The sequence below is a fragment of the Teleopsis dalmanni genome, chromosome 1 (assembly GCF_002237135.1).
Source record: "Teleopsis dalmanni isolate 2A chromosome 1, ASM223713v2, whole genome shotgun sequence".
NCBI lineage: Eukaryota > Metazoa > Arthropoda > Insecta > Diptera > Diopsidae > Teleopsis > Teleopsis dalmanni.
In genome coordinates, this window is record NC_051846.1 from 139,201,916 (window position 1) to 139,224,263 (window position 22,348).

The window sequence follows — 22,348 nt, forward strand, 5'->3', positions numbered from 1 at the left end:
AACTTCTCAGGTGCCTCTGATACGATCAGGGTTTTTACAGTTTCGTATATTACGCACGATTAGTGTCTCTCGAATAAATCATTCCATCGCAGACACTGCCTTCCTCTACGTTTTTTTCTCCAACTTTAAACCTAAGTTTTTGCTAGAGTGTCGACAAAACTCGTATAGCTTTGTAACGACACTGATTTTTCCGTTTCGTTATAATTTATGCTGGCGTATCCTCAGTCTCTTTCAAGGGGTCGGTACAATAAATTTATAATCGCGGAAACAGGACTTCTCAAAATAAAAGTAATGCGGTTAAATTTTAAATGTAGATTTATTCCAAATTTTATTAATTCAATAAAATAGTATTCGAAAAATAAGGAATTTAGTTAAATGTAGTTAAATAAATTTGAGGTTAATACTGTGTTTAAATTAATGAAATAGGATTTTAAATAAAATAAGTAGATAAAGCGTGATTATATGCACTGGTAATGATCTCCTGGTATTCTGCTGCAACTGGAGTTGGTTCCTTTGTATGATTGCTTGCTCAATGCGTACGGACTATATTCTTTGGGGTGCTCGGTGAACTCAAGCCGAGTTTCCGTGGTAGTATGATAACTTACTCACTGCGTACCTGTTTGGGAAAGAAGGGTTAGTGGATAAAAAAAAATATATTTATTTGTTTGTTTTTTACTGCGACATCTTATAGAATTTATTATTTTTGGTTGAACTTAATGCAATTTAACTCTTTTGCACAAAAGCTTCCTTGTGCATCCTTTTGCAGCGAATTGCTTTCTGACGTTTTTGACGTTTGCAAATGTTTGTTTACATTTTTACTTTTTTACATGTGCGCGTTTTTTAAATTGAATAAAATTTAATAAAATAAATAAAGTTAGTTAAAGAAATTGGAGTTTAATAATTAATGTAATAAAATTATTTATATAAACGAAATTTACTTTTGTTTAAATAACTCCAAGTGACGCGCGTGAAGTAGTAGTGCAAAGGTATTTATAATTTTTCCCAATTTTGCTAAATGATAATTATATTTAATAAATTCATTTATAAGAATGTCCAACTATTGAAGTATGCTGTAGACGAGTGTGCTGGGAAATGATTCCAGGTAAGTATTTATTTATTATCTCGATGTTAATTTTAATACACTTTATTTCTTGCAGATGATTCACCAACAACAATAAAGCCATTGTATGTAAGTTGGAAATTTGTACAAAATTTCCATCCTTACAGCTTCTAGTTTATTCAGAAGTGGTGATGAACTCTTCACAGAGATTCAAAGATCTTAAGAACTTTTTGCTCGAAAACTCCCTGTACTGCTTCATCATACAATGATCGTGTTCATACTTCTGTACTATACAAAAGAAAAGATAGGATAAACGACCTAATGAGAATATTGATTAAGTTGTATTGTATGTAAATAGAGCACTACATTCCAATCGCCTATTGTGCCCATAGTAGCACATATTGGGAATGTTAATTCTTCATCTATGTTAATCTCTATGTTAACATCGTTGTTGTTAGTCTAAAAATTATGTAATTGATTAATAAATTGTATTACATAAAATTATAAATTGATAATTGAAAGTAGGAGGCAGAATCATGGATTATTGTTTTTGGGGATAACTACAAAATTTCGTGGTTTATTATCGGATAACTGGATATTCGTATGTACCATCAAATTACCATTATTGCAAAATAATATAAATAATAATGTATTTCATGGTGCAAATCAATGCATTACACAATTTGTGCGATGTGATCCTCAATAACACAAATAATAACATATTTTTTTGAAGATTTTCCATTTATTTGAGTTCATATACAAGTATATTTAATACTTTTTTGTTTCGAAATATTTAGTTTCTAACTTATAATTAAAAGTAGATGAACGCGTTGTGAGTGAACCTAATTAAAATTCTCAGACATGATTTAGACTTAAATTTATCTACAATTTTATTTTGCTTATTTAAACTACAATTGATGATAATAATTTCATTTATATAATTATTTATAATATTTATTTACTACTTTTTCAATTCAGATTTGTTCTACTTAAATGGAACAAGTTGAGTAACTTTAAACTAAAAATATTTCTATATAAAATCTTGTATTCACCTTAAAATAAATTAGTTTTACATTTAGGTCATAAATTTTTGTTCAATACACATACATACATACATATCTAAATCAGTCAGTTTAGTTAAAAATTTCATTAAACAATTATAATTTCATTTATAAATTATTACTATAATTGAATTTGTAAAAAATTTTTACTTAACTTTTTTGCTATAATTTTAGTTTAGAGTAGAACATAAATATGGCTTAAATAACTTATAATTAATAAATTGTTTATATAAAAATAAAATTATACAAAGTAGATATGCGCTCCAAAGAAACCGATTGTATCGGCTTTCAGTTTGTTATTAAATAATTTATTAATTATTTATATTTAAATAAAAAGTGTTAAAAGCATTTACTTCATTTAATTAATAACTTATAACAAGTTAATAATAAATTGTAGTTTTATTAATTCATTTGTTTAAGTATAAAAAAACTAAAGCTAAAGCTAAATTGTAGCTGCATTCTGTGTTGGGTTTTCGTTTAGTTATAAAAATAAATATATACATTTTTAAAATTTAGCACATAAAATAATGAGATTTCGTAAACATTCATGAACACATACAAACATACTTCAGATGATTTTTTGATATTATGTCATAATTTTGGAAGGTTTTTAAAGACATTTTGGACCCAAATGACGAATGTTCTTTAAAACAAATACATATTCAAATTGAAATAATTAAAGAAAATATTTGATTGTGTTTCACATCAAAACTGAAGCAATAAATTAATAAATTTTCAAATCAAAATACATTATTAATCATTATTAATTGAATTTTGTGACAATCATATATACATGCTCAGTGCAAAAGCTTTCATCACATGTTACAGATATTTGCATTTACGCATAAAAGAATTATCATTAATTTCTTAAATAAATTAATTAACATTTTTAATTGCAGTTTTTCATTAAAAAGATTTTCGCACAGAGTCAAACTCAAAAATAAAGTTTGGCTTTCTTTAAAAAATTGAATAAATTTAATTAAATTAAATTAAATGAAAATGTATATAAAAAACAAGTACATAAAATTGTATATAAAACAGTTCAGTCAACATTCACACTACACAAAAACATAATTAGATTAATAATTAATTGCGCTAATTTATTTCTAAAAATATTTTAAATTAAAACAAAAATCATCGTAGCTTAGCCCTCTTAATTTTAAAGTTTTTTGCATTGTCAAAAAATTAAAAAAAAACGGCAGTAACCTTCACTGGCACTCACAAACACATTAAAACTTGTATAGGTTTGTGTGTGCGTGTTTACTAACGTATGTCTAGTCTAAAACAATTTTGTTCTTATCTTAATAAATCCATGGAATTTTGGTTTTACGTGTTCCTTAAAACTCTGTTGATTGTCAGACAAATGAGGAGAAGCCAGGCAATGGTGCTCTCGATCTGGCCATATTATTGACAATGATTTGACCGCCATTGAGACTCATCACTGCACTACCCTCCGGTTCGGAGTCTGTGTAACTTGAATAATTTCGCACTGGCTTCGTTTTCTTCCAGGATTGACGCAGCGAGTCGTTGACATTTGCGTAGTGATTGACAAAAGAATGTGGATCCGACCGCACACTCTCGTTTTCGCTTTCCGAATGCTGAAATTGTATAAGGAGATGATGATCACATTTTTTAAAAAACAATTATTTGTGAGGATCTTACATTTAATGTGTTAAATATATTAATTCTAAGCTGTAATAATTGAGCAGGCTAGAACAAATATTTTATATTAAATTGATATATAAATAGAAAAACAATTGTTATATATCAAAATTCAAAATTTTTGTGTTGTGTGGTGTTTATGCTCTTAAGAAAGGTAAGAATATGTCATTTCTATTGGAAGTGAATGATAAAATCCTACACATAAAATCTGCAATGAAATTTCTTCAATAATCAGATACTTATGTTGTTTCTTCTGAATAACAATAATATATGTAAATAGCATGGGCTAACATTCCAATACAATTTTCAAATTTTATATATTGAGCAATTATATTCTTTAAAGTATGAAGAAGACTGAATTGTGTCTTAATTGAAGAACAACTAATTTATATGATTGATTTGGCGACAGATACATATATGGATGTATTATATATTTAATATAGTATTGCTTATATAATAAATGTTAATCTAAGGAATATGTACGAAGGACAGATACCTTCATTAGTATCAATCAAGACATGTAAATTAATATTAAGTATATACCTAAACGCATGTCACTGTTATCTGTTTCGGTATATTAAGCAGAAATAATTTTAATTTTATATTTTACCTGTGATGCTTCAGACGAACTAACTTCGGATGGTTTTTCCGTCACACTACTATCATCTGGGTTCTCATCGTAGCATTTTAAGCTCTCCTCATCGCTATGATATGCCACTGAAGCTGGAGAAGGTCTTGGTGGACTCTTGCCAAGTTGCAAACTTGTTGGTGGTCGATTTGTTGATTTTCGTCCCAACGTACCAAGTGTACCACGACTTAAAGTGCCAGCACTATTCAGTGTGCCTGTACCAACACCATGTCGTGAACGATACAATTCCAAAGCAAGCTCCTGCCGTTCATCGATTGACATAGCCATTGACTCTTCTAAAGTTTTCTGTGCTTCTTCTGCATTATGGTAGCAAAAACAGTAAACGGTAAAAAGAAATAAAATAACAAATATAATTAAATGTTGTTTGCACAATTTAATTTGAGGACGACAGCGCACACAACAGTCGCCGCTCCATAACATTCTGTATAATTTATTTAGTTTTTACTTCACTTTTCATTCTATTGCTGTTAACTTACGTTTATATTTATAGCTTTTACTCTTTACGCACAGCACTGCTATTACCATGATTATTATGACAATGGATGTGGCAGCTAAAGCAACCATAAACCACGTTTGGCGGTAAAATGGTTTATGCTGCAGATAACCGTATTCCAAATGCAGTTTAGAAGGTGTCAGTATTGAGTCCTTTGAATAAACTGGGAACGATATGCCGTAACGATTGTAGGCAATGACGCGGAATGTGTAGGCGGTGGATGGTAGTAAACTTTGATAGCTGACAGTAAAATCCTGCATGGTGCCAGTGGTCGTTCGCGTAATTGTCTCCCAACGAGAATCGTCTGTAAATATGCGAAAGAAACAATTTTATTTATTTTAATACAGCGATATGCATTCGTAAATGTGCAGGTTGATTGAATTAATGGCTAAATTTATGTTTAAATGCGCGGTTACAGATTCTAAGCAAAGTTACTCAATTCGAAGGATCTTAAATATTAATTGAATTTTAATTTATCACAGACTAAATAATTTTGTTACAATTAAAAGTGCAAATGAAATGATTTAAAATTTTAAAAATTAAAAATTTATTTCCATTTTTCCCATTTGAGTCTTCCATCGTAGAAAGCACACGATAAACACTTTATTGAAAAGAACAATGTTCTAAGAATTTTATGTAAGTATTTAGAATAAAAAAAATTTTATGTTTAAAATACAAAATGCAACAAAAAAAAAAAAAATTAAATACTACTGATAAAACGCAGTTACAACAGAAATCTTACAAAATCTATTACAGCGTTGAAAACATTCAATAATAAAAATAATTTAAAATAATTTAGTTTTACCTTATTTTTGAAGTAAGGTTAATATATAGAAATTTCCATATTTATTTCTCAAGGCTTAGTCATGACTTGAGGTTATCAAACGGAGAACTTTATTCTATTGGTTGATATTTCCTATCTCTAAGAGATTTTGTTATTTACCACGTACCGCAACCAATTATTATGTGGATCTTTTGAATATAATTGGAATAAATGATTCCTTATATTTATAACTGAGTGATAAGATCAGATCATCAGGTAAAAAATTGGAGAAGTGAAATGAACATAATGAAATAAATGAAAACACAAGCGATTTGAATTTTAACTAAATACTTTAATCAATAAATGCGGTCATCGTAACACAACTGTAATTTAATTCATATAAGAAGCTATTTTTAAAGCATATAAACTTATTCTATTATAAATAGTTTATAAAACGTAATTGGTTTATTATAAAATTCTTATTTTTTTTTTATATAATAAATTTATGAACCAAGCGTTAAGACTTATAGTGAGATTTAAGACCTATTGATGATGATGACAGTGATGAGGATGCTGATAGTGATAAATGAAAATGTTTTATATATCAAATATGTAATATTGATTGATACAACTATTTTGCATATTTTTACTTATTATAGAATACATGCATTATTATAAGAACAAATACTCACAAATAAATGTTGGCTCTCCTCTTTCTACTCAAGCAAGTTTAGAAGCGTAATTTTGTAGATCAATCAAATAAATAAAAATACATAAAGAAAGAAATTTTGTACATTAAAAACCATTACCAAAAAATTAATTAATTCGTCAGACTAAGAACCAATTATAAGCAAGTACAATCAAAATAAATATAAAACCATTCCATCAAGTAAATATAATACTTTTTACATATTTATTTAAAAAAAACTACTTACCGCGCTTTTTTGCTTCAATGTAATAGCCAAGTATTGGCCCTCTGCCGGAAGGCCCATTAAGCCAATGCATTTCTACACTCGAAAGTGTTTTAGCAAGAATTAAGTCTCTAGGTGCTATTGGAGAGCCATCCTGTGGACCAGTTGTCACATTTTCGCTAACAGCTGGACCATAGTCAATGGTTTGTGCTCGTACCGTAAATGTATAAGTAACTTCTTCTTCTAGATTTTGTACAAGTAAATTTGTGTTGGAAACCTTTTGTTTCACTTGTTTGCTGAATTCTATAACAGATGTAAAATTTATTCGAAACATTTGCCTACACCTTGAATCTTTAGCTTTACAATGGACTTACTTTCGTTTTCCTCGGTTGTCTCATAGGTTACCAAGTATCCAAGTATTTCACCATTACGAAATTTTGGGACGTCCCATGATACTTTAAGGCTTTGCATTGTTATATCTTCAAATCGTAAATTCAATGGCGCACTTGGCAGGCCTTGCAATGTTTTAACAGTTATAGGTTGTGAACGTGGTCCATCGCCTGCTGGGTTGAAAGCCAATATCTGTACCCGGTATTCAGTGAATTTGTCAAGAAACACAAGACTGTGTGAAGTAGCAGTGGCTGAAACAACTTCGATTTCTTCTTCCCATTTCCGACCCTCTTCCAACTCTTGTGGCGAGTCAGTAACTAAGTAAAATATTTTATAACCTAAGAGATCACCATTTTGCATGCTTTGCTTTGGTGGTTTCCAACGAAGTCTTACTTCTGTACTAGAAATAGGAGCTGCATCAACTGCACGAGGTTCCCCAGTTGGTACAGCTTCGCCAACATAAACGGCAGCTGGTGGTGTAACAGGACCGGGACCTTGTGAATTAAAAGGCAACACAACAATTTCATAATTACGATCTTGCTGCAGGTCAGTCAACACCATTGAATTTGCATTTATACCCATTATATCTGTTTTTGGGGTTGAGGAAATTGTTTGAAGATCGGCTAATTGTTGATACATAACACGATAACCACCAGTTGCTGCGTCTCCATTCCACAAACTAGTTTCCAGTGCATTCCAGTGAACACGTACAGATGTTGTTGTTATTGGTACCACTTTCAAATTGGATACCCCAACTGCTGGTGCTGCTGGGAGTGTACGCACTACAATGCTTTCACGGCTAAACGCTGATGCACCTAAATCGTTTGTCGCTTGTATGCGAAATTGATATGTAGTATGTGGTTTCAAATTAATTGCAGTATAAGAAGTAAATGCAGGATCGACGCGTTCTGGCAGTATTGTCCAAGGACCATCATTCTCTCGTAATTGTACAGTGTAATAGCGAAGTGGGGCGAATCCATCACGGCCGGGTGTCCAACTGAAAGTTATTTGATGTGCTTGTATTTGACTACGCGATATTTGTGGCATAGATGGTGGTTGTGGGCGTTCGCGATTGTTTGTAGTGTAAACAAGAACTGCGGCGGTTTTACCCCAACCCAGACGTGTTTGAGCTGTGACACTAAAAATATAATACCGTTCTGCCAACAATTGTGTTGCTCTAAAAGTGCGATCTGATGGTGGAAATTCACGACTGTAGTTAAGATTAACACTGCCATTTAATGAATATGTCACTTGATAAGCTAAGATTTCGCCATTTGGATCTTCAGGTACATCCCAAATTATACGAGCAGTCGAAAATGATACATCTGGAAAGCTTACGTTGGAAGGCGGACCTGGTGTGTCTTCAAATGTTTGTACACGTACTGGAGGAGTACTTAAAGCACCATCACCGAGTCTAGTAAATGCAAGTACTTGTATGTGGTAGATTACGAATTTTTTTAGTTCAGTCAATGTAGTTGTGTAGGAAGCATTATTTGATATGGTTTTGTGTAGCACTTGACCGCCACGGTTAGTAGCGGCATAAAACACTTTGTAGCCATCAATTTGACCATTACGATGCTGCTTCGGCACTTCACCCCAGCGTACTACAATTGTTGTGGAGGATGTGGCATTGGCTTGCACCTCTAAAGGACCATACGAAGGTACCGCTTCACGTGTTCGTTCGACAGCAATTGCACTATCTCTGTCAAAAATTAAAACAAAAATTATAAATTTTCAAACTTTGAAATGTTAAATGAAATTTACCTCGAGAAACCCACATCATTACAAGCATTCATCAAAACCTCGTAAAGTGTCCATTCTTCTAAACCTTCTAGCACATGCGAATTCGCAGTATGATCTTCAATTAATACAGATTTCGCTGATACCTTCGTTATGCTTTCAATTTGACGATATGTAATGTTATAACCACGAGGATTTCCAAACCATTCAGTTTGTTGTAATGGAATCCAGCGTACTCTTAACTGTGTAGCACTCATTGCTCGCACTGTTACATTAAATGGTGGATGCATTGGTCTTGCCTGTATAGTTTGAAAGTCTTTGGTAGCTTCGGAAGGCTGGGAAGAGCCCACAACATTTGTAGCACTCAGACGTAAACGGTATTGAGTGAATGGCATTAGTCCCGTTACTGTTAAAGTTTCTGCATCAGGATCTGATATTTCACAGACTGTAAACCAGGTCATATTACGCGCAGTTTGTGCATCCACTTTCCATTTCGTAATAGATGAGTTACCATCAAACCCAGGCGTAAATTGCAACACAACCGAGAATGCCTCTATATTAGAAAGCGCCAAATTTGTTGGTGGATGTGGCAATACAGGCTCAACTCCCGACTGTATTGTTGCAGTTTTTGCAGGTCCCCCACCAACTTTAGTCCATGCCTTTATTTCAAACCAGTAATGTGTAGTGGCTTGTAATTGTGTAACTGTTAACTGTGTATCATCAGCAGTCAAATTAACTGATTTTAAAGTTTCAGGATGATCTTTAACTTTATACCGTACGGTATAACCAGTCAAAATTCCATTTAAATTTTTCGGTGGTGCCCACAACACTTTAACAGATCTGTCTGAAACTTCATCAAAATGCAAAGCGGTAATTTCATCTGGCACATCCTCTTTCGTTTTAACAGCTATTTTATAGCTACGAACACCTTCACCAGGATCTGTGAAGCATAAAACTGTTATATTATAATCCGTGAATTTTTCCAGTCCACTTAGAATAGCAATTTGTTCGGCAAGTGGATCAATTAGACTTGGCGGTACTGTGATCATTCGGGCTTCAGTTTCTTCCAAGTCATCATCGTTCATTTCATGACGCCAAGCTTGTATTTTATATCCTTGGTTTATGCCGTTTATTTGTTGTGGATTTGGTGGTATCCAGGATACTTTAACTGAAGTAGAATTTATGGCAATAACTTTAACATTTGTAGGTGGTGCTTCCGGTATGCCTTCTTTTGTTTTTATTCTAGCTCCTTCGGTGTACACACCCACTCCCATATTGTTATAAGCTGCGATTTGTACTATATAATCTTTCCATGTGATGAGTTCTTGTATTAAATAGTTTCGTTGCGCTTCATTTGTAATATTCTGATATGTCCAAGGTACATTGTTATAACCAAAGAGACGATAACGTATTATATAGCCAAGAATTTGTCCGTTGCGATGTTCTTCCAAAGGCGGTTGCCATTGCGTTATAATTTCTGACATTGATCGAGCTGAACCTACAAATCCAACAGGTGGCCCTGATGGTGCTGTGTAAATGAAAAATTGTATTATTAATTTCTATTAAAAAAAATAGTGTAGAAATAAAATCTAATTTTATTGAATGGATTCTTATGTGAATATTTTAAAGTACCTCGGTGAAGCGGTAATTCTACAATTATATTTTACAGCCAGTTTAAAGTGGAAGTACAAAAAAGGATATATAACATTAGTAAAGATTATCATTGTAGTGATTTAATTTGATTGTTTTTACAAAATGTTCAATGTAAAATGTTTTTTACAAAATGTATGTTTACAAAATGTTCTAATAAAATTAATTATAAAAAAAAAATAAAAATTATGGAAAAATAATACATTACGTATTACTATAGACATCAAACGTTTACTGATACAAAATTTTTGTAGCTCTCTAGAAATATTGTTAAATTTTGTGAATGGGGTCTAAACAGTGCACTGACATTTAATATAAGTTATTATTTTAATAGATTATTTGATTAGCTTTTAAAAGAAGCGTTGGTACAGAGATAATACATAATAAATTTTAAAGCAACTGAACAGATATGTTAGGATGTACGCTGCCCTCAAAATTTTATACTTAAAGTTTAGTATAAAAACTATTCTCGTATAACTAACATATGGAATTAATGAATAATGAACGTGACAGTCATTTACTGGATCTAACTCAAATTATTGCTGATCTATGGTATGTTTTTACATTCAAATTTATTGAATAAATGATTTTACATTGACTGATTGTCTGATTAGTTAACATATGAAAACAACGCAATTAGTTTTGTATTTATATCAAAACTGTAATATTTTTTAGTAATATATCGATTAATTTGACACTATCTGCATTGTGTTTAAAAAACCGATTTATAAATTATATATGATATATATGATACAAAATATATACGAAAAATATATATTTGATACAAAAAATAAATGTACTTAACATAAATCTACATCCTAAGTTAGAAATTGTGTTCCCTAACTTACCACTTTATCTAAAAGCATGTTAAAGGAGACATTACCTTTCTTGAATTTCTAGTAGATATAACATACTAGAAAATGCTGTACTTCTCTAAATTATCAAAATCGTTTTTTTTAAATAAAGTTTAAAGACATTAAAATTTTCTAAATTTAAGGGACGTACAGCCAGAATAAAAAAATACACAAAAACCGTTTCAAGATATTTTTTTAATAAGTGATGTTCTTGGCGAAATATTAATTTCTTTATATATTAATTGTTATCTTTTTTACTCAATAGACGAAAGATGAATGTGTTTTAGAAAATGATGTATTTCATTTTTGAAAACTAAAATGTATATATAGATGGATTTTACATAATATCTTCTTCTTTATATCTTTAACTGTTTTAAAATTTCGTTGGTAATCATAGTTAATAGCTTATCCATCCACAAAGTTATTAGTTATTTATCTACTTAAAGTGCTTTTCAACTAAGTCAATCTAGTTTATATAATTTGCTTTATTAAAATTTTGACAACGTCTTGGAATTTACAGTATATTATTATATAACTTTTAATCTGTATTAACACAAAATAGTTAGTTTGAACTTAAGTAAACATTTTTATTTAATTTTACAAAATTAACACAACAAAAAAGCATGTATACATTTAATAAAATTAAAAGAAACTAATATTACTAAACAGAATATTATAGAGTGCACAAATAGCGAACTATCTCCAATTATTTGGTCCTTCGATAAATAACGTATGTGAAACTTTACACTATTTGTGACCCTCTAAAATCATTGGAATAAGTGTAAAAAAAAGTAAAGCTTACCTTCTTGTGGTAGCTCCACAATATTACTAGGCTCGGAAGGGGAACCTTCTCCAACACGATTGACGGCGCTGACTCGAAATTGATAAACTGTAGCAGCTTTAAGTGTTTTCAGCAAAATCCAACGATGTTCAGCCGACACATTACTCAATTCGGTTACCCAATTTAGTAAAGGGTCTGGAACTGGACCTACGAATTTTTCTGTGATGTTAATGAGTTGAAAACGAGTTGAAGGGAACAAATCAGGTTAAGGAACATATAAAAAATGAAGTGCGTTTATTAAATAAATAACCAATAACCATGAAGTGAAGTGTAGAAAATATAAAATTTTAATATAGAATAAAAGAAAAATAGTCAAAAACAGTGGTGAAAGAAGTGAAGTGCAGTTGGGACACAAGGGAATATTAGTGCAAAATTCAAGTCAGAATATATAAAGTGCAGTTTTGTGAATTGAGTACAAAAATAAGAAGAATTTGTTACAAATATATTTTGTATTGTTTTAAAGGATTGACCCAAATATGTTATGAAAGAAAAAAATATTGAAATATTTTTTAGTTTGTAGATTGTATGAAGAGTGTTCAGAAGAAATCCATGGAAAGCCATTTGGATGTAGTGGGTGGTACATGTGTAGTTTTGCATGTTTGTATGCGTGTCAGAGTATGAGAAAAAGAAAGAAAAAAATTTATGTCGTTTTTGTTAAAAATTGTTTGGTAAAATATTGTTCTTGTATTGTATTTGTTATTGTACTTATTGTACTTATTTTAAGTGCTTTCATAATATAAGAAACATTTTAATATCACTCGAATCAAATTATTTAAGATATGAAACAGACAGCGGTATGTAAATGGTTTTATTGTAGATGGAAATGAAAGTTTTTGGTATGCAGTCGATCATTTCTTTTAAGCGACGTAAGACGTATACTATGTATTATATAGTATAAAGCAAAATATAGCCGCTTAGAATGAAGATAAATGCAAATTATGTAAATTATTTTTCATAGGAACACTTATTTATCTATAATTATTAAATATTATTTATAAAATTAATAAATATTATATATAAACGCAGAAGTATGGAATATGAATATCTGTGTAGACAAATAATAGTTAGGTGGGTGAAGTGGAATAAAAAACTAATCCGTCTTGATTATCTAATTGATTTCGTTTTTCTTGAAATTTTGGGTAGAAGGTTGAAGATTATAGAAACAGTCGAATATATTTATAAATGCAAGTATTTGACCGCTTTTTGTGTAATTAAGTGAAATAAAGAGTGCGTCGCCAGTCAATTTTAAGAAGAAATTTGATAAGCCTTGTAAGAACGGACATTTGTGCAAATACAAACACCCTATAAATACTAAAAACCACGTCTATGCATCTTTTATTCATGAATTGAATGAACCAATTTTTGAACGCAACAGCAAATACCTGCATGCACACCTAGCACAAGAAAGACGAGCTTCAAAAAAAGGTTGATACTCGCGGCAGAGCCATTACATCGCAAACCTATGTAAGAATTAAAGCAATAAATGCATCAACCTTTGGACGTACGAAGAATTACAGTTGTGCGGATGTGCATGCAACGAACGAAATAAGGGTGATTTTTCATATAAATAGACGCCAAATTTATATGAAAGATCACTTAGCGCCAGCACACCGAATATAGTAGACATCTACATCATCGCTAGGTCGCCAGGCAATTTCCATGTGAATAGTATTTTGATTTTGCTGACTATAGGCTAGATCAATTGTAGACTAGTAGTTTATAATGCTACCGGCATTTTGATGCCATTGGTTAAAATCTTTGTATTTTAACCAATGTTTTTATAACGCTGTAGGCATTTTGATGGTTTAGGCTATAGCCTATTGTAACCTCTTAGAATTATAACACGATAGACTAGAATTCTTTTATAACCTTGTATTGGAAGTTTTATAATAAAGAACGAAAATAAACAACAGTTTTTCTTTCTTCTTAGCCTATTAACTAGCTCTCGAACTAATCAATAAACAAATTTATTGCAACGACCCGGACCTCGACTGAGTGACACCTCAGTAAAATTAAACGACGTATTCGTGTCGTTACAACCTGTACAATAACAAGACATGTGTTTTGGTGTCTACTACTCAAGCGCCGATTAACACGATTTACAAGATCTACAACAGGACAGGTTCCTAAGAACTGATATTGTCTTAAGGAAACAATGATAAATAAAAAATCTAAATCTAATTTAATTTTTTTTTTAATACTTGTCTTGTAAATTTGGAGTAACCAGTTTATAAAATAATAAATACTCAAAGCATTTTGTAAATTACAATAAGAAATGAGAATTCTAAATCTGTTTTTATAAATTCAATTCAATTTTTTCTTTCTTTATTATTTAACAAATATTATTGTTAGATCACATAATTGATAAGAAAATGGAATTTTCAGGTACTTGTTATAATAGATTTCAATTAGATGTGAACATTAGATGTGTCACAAAGATACAAATTTGAACTAAATAAAAGTAAACACATTAGGCCAGTAAGTCAAATAGTTAGAAAATTTATATAACCTCATTTTTTGACGGGTTCCCTCTTTCGGTTTAGTCTCGCCATTTTGGCGGACATAAATTTGCACTTTCATTTGACCTTAATCAAAAACTTATTCTTTTTTTTCGAAAATTATTTCCATTTTCTTTTTATCCACCAACACGATAAAAGAGTACTCAACTTTACCATTTTATCATTCCGCTGTCTGTTCACACAATTAATACATTTTTGTAGTTAACACTTTCAGAAACCACCAAAAAAAACAAAAAAAAACTGCATAAAAATAAATAAAGTAAGAAAAAAATATGAACATTTATTTACATAAAATTTTACTTTATAGATTTTTTTTTTTCCAAATCACTTACCTAGTTCTGATACTTCACGGCGTTGTATGATGAATTTTAATATTGGACTGTTGCCATCAAAACCCGGTGTCCATGATATGTTGATGGTACGTTGGTTTGGTGCATCTAAGCGCGCAACTTTAACATTTGTTGGTGGAAACGGCAGTTCGATGACACTTAATCGCGCTGACCGCGTTTCATTGCCACCTGGCGATGTAACCACACATGAATAAGTGCCAACGTCGGAGGCGCGTACTGCTTGTATCTCCAGAGTGCCGTCCGCTTGTACGCCAATGCGCTGTGAATTACTGATTGGCATTGGATGACCTTCGCGATACCAATCGATATTGAATGGCACTGTTGGATCGCTGGAGACTTTGCATTGCAGTGTAGCAGTAAGTCCCAGCAGCACTGTTGTATCCACCGGTGGTTGTATGATTTGTGTCCTCACTAATATACAAAAAAACAAAAAAAAACACATAGAACACAAAAAGAAAAAAATTTATTAGTCACTGCATGAAAAAGTAAGGAAATTAAATGTTCATTTTCCACCGATAATATTTTTTTCTCTTTGCACTACATCAGCCTGCATATGAAAGCTGCGAGTTACGTGCAAACTATTGAATATCCATCAGCAAGCAAATAGGCTTAAAATGCAGATTTGTGCGGTGGATTTGCTTTGAATAGAAATATGCGAATAAATGGCATATTTTTATTAAATTATTTCCTTTTTTCGAAATAAATATAAGCAAGTCTATAAGTCTATTAAATCGCATCACTTTGAGCGTCTGCACTTAAACACAGAATTTCCTTTTGCCAAGTATATTGAAAAGAAAGGATTTTTTCGTAATGGAAATTTATTTACAGCTTATGAAAACATATTTATATTTGTAATATCCTGATTGAAATTATTTTATAAGTTCCTTTTATTACGGGATTAATAAAATGGATTTCTTCTAGAATATTTTCCATAATTTGCATTCACAATTTTTAAATATTAATGTCATTTCATTAAGAAGAGAACTTTGTTTAATAAGTGAAAAAGTAAATGGACTTTGAATACAGGAGAATTATGTGTCTTTATTAAGTAAATTTTTTTAAAATATTAAATACGAAGTTAAATATACTTTGTTTTCACTAATTCAAAAAATTTGCATACACCTGAACTGGCAATTAAACGTCAATACCTCGGGTCAGCAATGAAAGCCGAGGTGATGAATAGTCCTGCATACTAAAGAGTGTTCCAAAAATGGCTGGGTCTACATCCCAGAGTCACTCGTCGATCCAGACTACTAAGTGCTGTTCAACATCTCCCACGGGTTACAACAACAACAACAATATTCCTGCCAGATTTAAACAAATTCGCACAACTCAGCTGCTTCAACTAAAGCATAACAAAGTCAGGACTATGTTTGCTGTGCTGACAGGCCAGTGCATATGAGAAGAGACAGGCAAAAAGAGTTGGTGTACCTTATAATGAGTTTTGCCGTTATCATGGCTCTACGGATGGAAATGCAACTATATTCTACCTCAGATTAAAAATTTTTGGAATTTACTTTTTTAACTCACTACCTTTAAGGTGGTCTTTAGTTCTACATGACGGACAGTGGCTCATCCGTGGTATCATAAAAAGCCAAAGCCATTACTTGTACTCAAGTCAGCTTTGGTCCACAATTCTGCCACTCCAATCCAACCTAAAGACTTTGTAATTTTTAATCATGTAATATGCGCACTATAAGAATTAAATGTATTTTATAACTTATTGAATCCATACTTATATGGTAGTTATGATTAGATTGAAGTCAAATCAATGTTCTAGTAAATAAAAAACATAAACAATATAAAGAGTGCATTTTGTCAAATGATATCATTAAAGAAGGCAATTGTAATTGTGAGAAGTTGAATGTATCTTTTAGTAAATGCAGTAATAAAACTATAACTAATAAAAGCTTAACAGTCAATAAAATAGAGTACAATGTTTTTGATATATGTATTTTATGATGCGGTAGAAAAGTTTCATTTTAAAAAAAGACACCAAACTTTTATATATGTATAACAATTTTAAAATTGTAGTTTTAATTAAATAAACTGTGTTTTTCATTAATTCTTTTTATTGAAATAAATCTAGCAAATTGAACCCGTAAAAGCAGAATTTAAAATCAATCTAAACATACAAAACTGTCAAATATTTTTATCTTAACAGATGTTTTAGTTTTTCGATTGAAATCTGAATATAAAATGAATTGTAAATTAATTGAAAAATAACAAATACGCTCAATCAAGCAGAACTTCGTTTCGAAACTACTAACAATAAATTATTTTTTAGTAGCATTTCAAATTATTAATAAAATATTTATGAAACATTTAAAAAACAAGCCCTCAAAGCAGCAAAAAAAATTAAATGCTAAATAAAATATTTATACTAACAAGGGAAACTAAAACAATCATTTGCGTGCAGTGCAGTGCAGTGCAGTTCATCTGCTGTTAGGATTTGCAGTGGAAAGGGCAATGCAGGGCGCGCGTGCCAGCCATCAAGCTACTCACCCATAACTCCAAGATATGCTTCACCATTAACAGTGCCGGCTTCATTGGAGCGCACACAAGTATATAGACCAGCATCCGATTCGCGTATATTCGAAATTAATAAATCACCAGATTCCAGAATTTGAACGCGACTCGAAATCTCAACAAGTTGCATCTCTATTGTTATTCCATTCGCAATGTTATTTATAATTTTCGTGGTTTAATGTTTTCAGAAATGTATGGAAATAATAATGTTGTTCACGAGAATGTTGATATTATTGTTGTTACAGTTGTAGAATTGCCACCGACACCAACACCGACACCAATACAAATACAGACACAGACACAGGCAACAGCATCGACAGCATCGACACCATCATCAGCAACAGCAACAGCAACAGAAATCGCCATGGCAAGTGTTGACAGTACAAATGACGGAAGATCCGCAAATGATGCATATCCGTTATATTTGGTTTTGTTGTCATGAAAGTGTTGTGCGTTCAATGAAAGACGGTAGAAAGTTCAAAATGGCGACGAGTGTTTCCGTAACAGGAAACGCAGGATGACGACGATATTCATTACCATAAATTATGCGTTCATAAAATATTCATTGCAGAGATGTGCATTTTTCGAGTGGTTGCAACGGCAACAGCGGCAGCATTGGCATTAGCAGCAACAACAGGAATATCAGCGTTAATGATAACAACAGCATTAACATTAACAAAAGCAATAATCGTAGTGGGATCGATATTGGTGCGAGCATCAACAACAGCGCCAATAGTTGGAATGCATGGGTTGGTCATGTGATAAAAGCGATGTGGCGTTGTTAGTTTTAGGCATCAAATTTGGTGGTTTTAGATGTTAGTTTTTTGACACGCATCGGCATTATCGTTAGTTGGTTGATTAAGATATTTTAAATATATCAAAATATTAAACAAATATATTAGAAAAAATGTATAAAGTTAAAAATGCTTAATATATACTTTTTGCATATAAATAAATTACACAATAAACAATTCGATTAGTTTTAAAAGAAATAAAAAATTTAAAGAAATAAAAATTTAAAAGAAAAACAAAAATAAATTTTAAATAAATTTTAAAGAAAAATAAATTTTGTTTAGGTTAGATTTCAACAAGCACACATTTATTTTTTCATACAAAGTAATATTTACTACTTTAATCATAATTTTCTTTTAATTTTTTTAAAAATATAACTTAAGGCTTCCAGATCACTACAGTGTTTTTTAGGCAAAGGTGAGTGCCATAAAGCTTTAGCTTGTCTAGAAGTAGATAATATACTTGAAAGGAATATGTATAGACTGTCGAATAGTGAAATTGCCTTAAAGTCCTTGAGTTCAGTCCAATTTACATCTAGGACAGTCCTTGACTGCTAAACATCTCTAAATGAGATATCAACGCAGTTCAATATATCTCTAATCTCGGTTCCTGGTTATAGGGATATTTTCGAAAACTGCAAAGCAGATGAGCTAGCCAGACGGGGTGCTTCAGGAAACAACTCGGAACACCTAAACAATGTGGGCATATCGTTGACATCTTGCGAATTGGTATTAAATTCCACCTGTGCTGAACTTTTTAATAAAAGGTGGGAAGACTCTACGATATGCAGGCATCTGTATGCAATTTGGTCAAATGCCAATAGAAGAAAATCGAACTCGAGATGGACCGTAGAGATATCAGTCTTGCAGTAGGCTTACTAACAGGTCATTGTATTCTAGGAAACCAAACTGGGAGACTAAATCTCCATTTCAACCATATCTGCCGCAGTTGTGGTAAGGATGATGAAAATGCCTCCCACCTCTTTTACTTCAGTCCGGCTCATGCGCGACGCTAACTTAACCTTTTAGGGGCTTTCTTTTTTAAGGATCTTGGCGAACTTCAAGACCTCGCTTTAAATAGCATTATTTGCCAAAGGTTCTAGATGGTTTTAGCCTTTGGGTTTTTAATAATGCAGTGGCACAATGGGCCTATGGGGCTAAGTGGATCCCCCTTGGACCGCCGGTATAACCTTATCTAACCTAAAAATATAACTCGCAATATGGAAAATCTAAAAATTTATGTATTATAAAAAAATTTGCTTCTTTTTTGCTGTTTTTTTGCTTATGCAATTTCACTAATTAAATTTTATTGATAAATAAAATTGAAACCTTTTTTATACACCATGTAAAAATGATCATTTTGGAATAAAGAGTAAGTCAGTTATAAGGGTTTGAATTTCGCCCAATTTTTACGAAATACCAATTTCGTTAAAGTTGCATAAAACCGCAAATAACTTAAGAACTAATGGACGAATCACGCCCAAATTTTGCATAAAGTTGTGTTGTTATGTACGTAATAAATGTATATAGTCTAATAAGAGTAAAAAAATTTTTTTTTAACGATAATGAACGATTTTTTATGAATATTTTGTATGTGGGTGGGTGTCTCAGTAGGCGGAATACCATGAAAAACTTGTATATGTATTATAACGCAGATTTTTCGGGCATCAAAATTCACTTTCTATCTATCATAGTTTTTCTGAAAATGGTTCATTTTTCACCAAAAATTTGGAAGGGGTTCCGATAGTTCAATTGAGCTCAAATTAGATTCAGAATAAAGCCCATCTCAAAAATAAACTTTTAGGAACATTTCATATCAATATCGTCAAATAAGAGTGAAAATATCGTAAAAGTTTAGAAAGAATCAGAAATCAGAACTCTTTCCAGTTTTAAGAACTCTTTTATATAACAGTTTTATATTGGTAATTTCTTTTAATTAGAAAACCTTATTATTCCAAACGAACTAAAATTCAAAAGTTCGAAATCAAGAAGATACGCATGTGGATTTTGTCATTGACAGTCATGCAGTTAGCAAATGAAGTTTTGGACTCCAAAAAAATAAAACACATTAACAGGACATCAACTACAATAGGAAAAATTGAAGTTTGATATCTGCATCAAATGGGTTTTGGAGCAGATTGATATAAGACGAAACTATGAGTTGGCAAAAAGAGAGATCTATCACCAAAATCTCTATAAATAAAATGGATTTTATATAAATTTATTATCAATAACACATGTTTTCAGAGAAAACAAAATTATCTAGTTGAAATGAAATTATAGCGGCCTTTATTCAAGTGAAGCGAAAATATTTTAAATCTCACAAGTGTGTATCAGACTACATAGTAAGATAGTAAAGTAAGTATATACAATTATTGCATTTAATTATTTAGCATTTAGCATTTACTTCAAATTTAGAGGCTTACGAATAGCAAAGAAAGAAAGGACAAACACAAAGATTTAGTTAATTTATTGAAATTTGGTTGACCATACAACGCTGTTTTGAGTATTGCCAAGTACTCATCTTCAGTGATTTTAGGAAATATTCGAATTTCTTAATTAGTTTATAATCCGTATATAATTTGTTTGTCTTTTGTTTCTTTGCTATTCAAAACTCTTTAAATTTTATATAATAGGTTTTTTGTCATTATAAGAAAGCCTAGCTTTTACGGCACAACTAATCAAACTTTATTGAATAATTACTGTAGATGGCGTATCGATAAACAAGACAAATAACTTATTAAATACATATAGCCTTTTTATCCAAGCGTCTGTTAATATTTGAAATATATATCATATACACTCATAACTCATAAATTTTGGGTTACACTAGAATCATGCGGTATAACAACGAGCTTACATAGTTTAAATTTTAAATAAATTAAATCGACAGGCACACATATGTACCATAAATTAGTATCTTTTCTGTTCAAAATTGTTTAAATTATTTTTTTTATTAATTTATTGACATTAATAAAATCTCCCAAAAATCAATTCCTTTGTATGATAAAATAAATGTTAAAAATAATAAAATAAACATAAAATACCAGCAATTATTAAAATTAAATTTCGTAATTAAATAAAATGGAATGAACATATAGATTTAGAAATGTACATAGATACTTGCAGCTTTTCAAAATTTTTATATGCAAATATAAACAAATATATTAGTATATATGATATTAGTATATATTTTATCAAACATAAATCTGAGCTTGAAAAACTCAAATATTTATTTGGGATGACTTTGTAAACTTACCATTGAAAATCCAAGTGATGTTGGGATTTGGTGCTCCCACAGCACGACAAGATATGGTCGCATCCTTTCCATCCAGCGCGGTTACATTTTGAGGCGGCTTCTCCATAACGGGAGCAGACGCTAAAAAATGATGAAAAGTGAAAAAAATTAAAAAACCAAAATGAAAAATATTAAATTGTTTTAGGAGGAGCTGTTGTGGCAATTATTCATTTATTTTGTTTGAACAATCGTATTGTATTTGAAGGCAAATACAATTTGTACGGCTAAAAAACATGCAAGTGCCTCTGTCCATTGTGTGTGTTTTATGCGATAAGAAACATTTTTATTTAATATTTGTTAGTTTCAGAAATACTACACAAATACAACAGAAATACGGAAAATATGGAAAATACGGAAAACAAAATCGTAACAAGTGGCGTTAAAAATTTATTTTCAAAGCAAAGAGAGAAAAATAAATTTCATAAAAATAAACATTTCTAACCAGGAAATAAAAAGCTACTCAATACTGCAAAATAAAAAAAAAATATTAATAAAAAATACTTTACAGAAATAAATAGAAATAGAACGTTTGTTTGCAAAGGAATTTTCGTTTTGAATTGCATGCGACATGCAAAACTTTCATTGATATTTTTTCCTCAAATGGAAGAGAATTTTAATAAATAAACGATAAATATGAAAATTTTCTAGTAATGAAGTTATTAGGTTTAATAAATTTTGCACTTATTGTTGATTAACTACAACAATATAACAAAGTTATGGAAGAGATAATGTGATATGTATTTTGAATTAACTATAAAAGAGGTGTGTTTGATATGGAGACTGCTGT

The 22,348-nt window shown here is 31.0% G+C and overlaps 1 protein-coding gene across 4 annotated transcripts in view; it reads right to left on the reverse strand.

The window, feature by feature from the left end:
• Positions 1-3,121: 3,121 nt before the first annotated feature.
• LOC119668986 (protein sidekick) overlaps positions 3,122-22,348 on the reverse strand; it is a 94,769-nt gene continuing 75,542 nt past the window's right edge. For 2 of the 4 annotated variants that reach the window (XM_038078708.1, XM_038078706.1), the window contains 10 exons: positions 21,523-21,642; positions 17,449-17,604; positions 14,926-15,354; positions 12,036-12,221; positions 8,754-10,257; positions 6,974-8,691; positions 6,624-6,902; positions 4,909-5,229; positions 4,394-4,728; positions 3,122-3,719 (listed from right to left, as the gene is read on the reverse strand). In XM_038078708.1, coding sequence (XP_037934636.1) covers positions 3,477-3,719; positions 4,394-4,728; positions 4,909-5,229; positions 6,624-6,902; positions 6,974-8,691; positions 8,754-10,257; positions 12,036-12,221; positions 14,926-15,354; positions 17,449-17,604; positions 21,523-21,642 — 5,291 coding nt within the window. In that variant the 3' untranslated portion in view covers positions 3,122-3,476. Of the gene's footprint in view, positions 3,720-4,393; positions 4,729-4,908; positions 5,230-6,623; positions 6,903-6,973; positions 8,692-8,753; positions 10,258-12,035; positions 12,234-14,925; positions 15,355-17,448; positions 17,605-21,522; positions 21,643-22,348 lie in introns of all 4 variants that reach the window. The other 2 variants (XM_038078707.1, XM_038078705.1) reach the window with 1 other exon arrangement.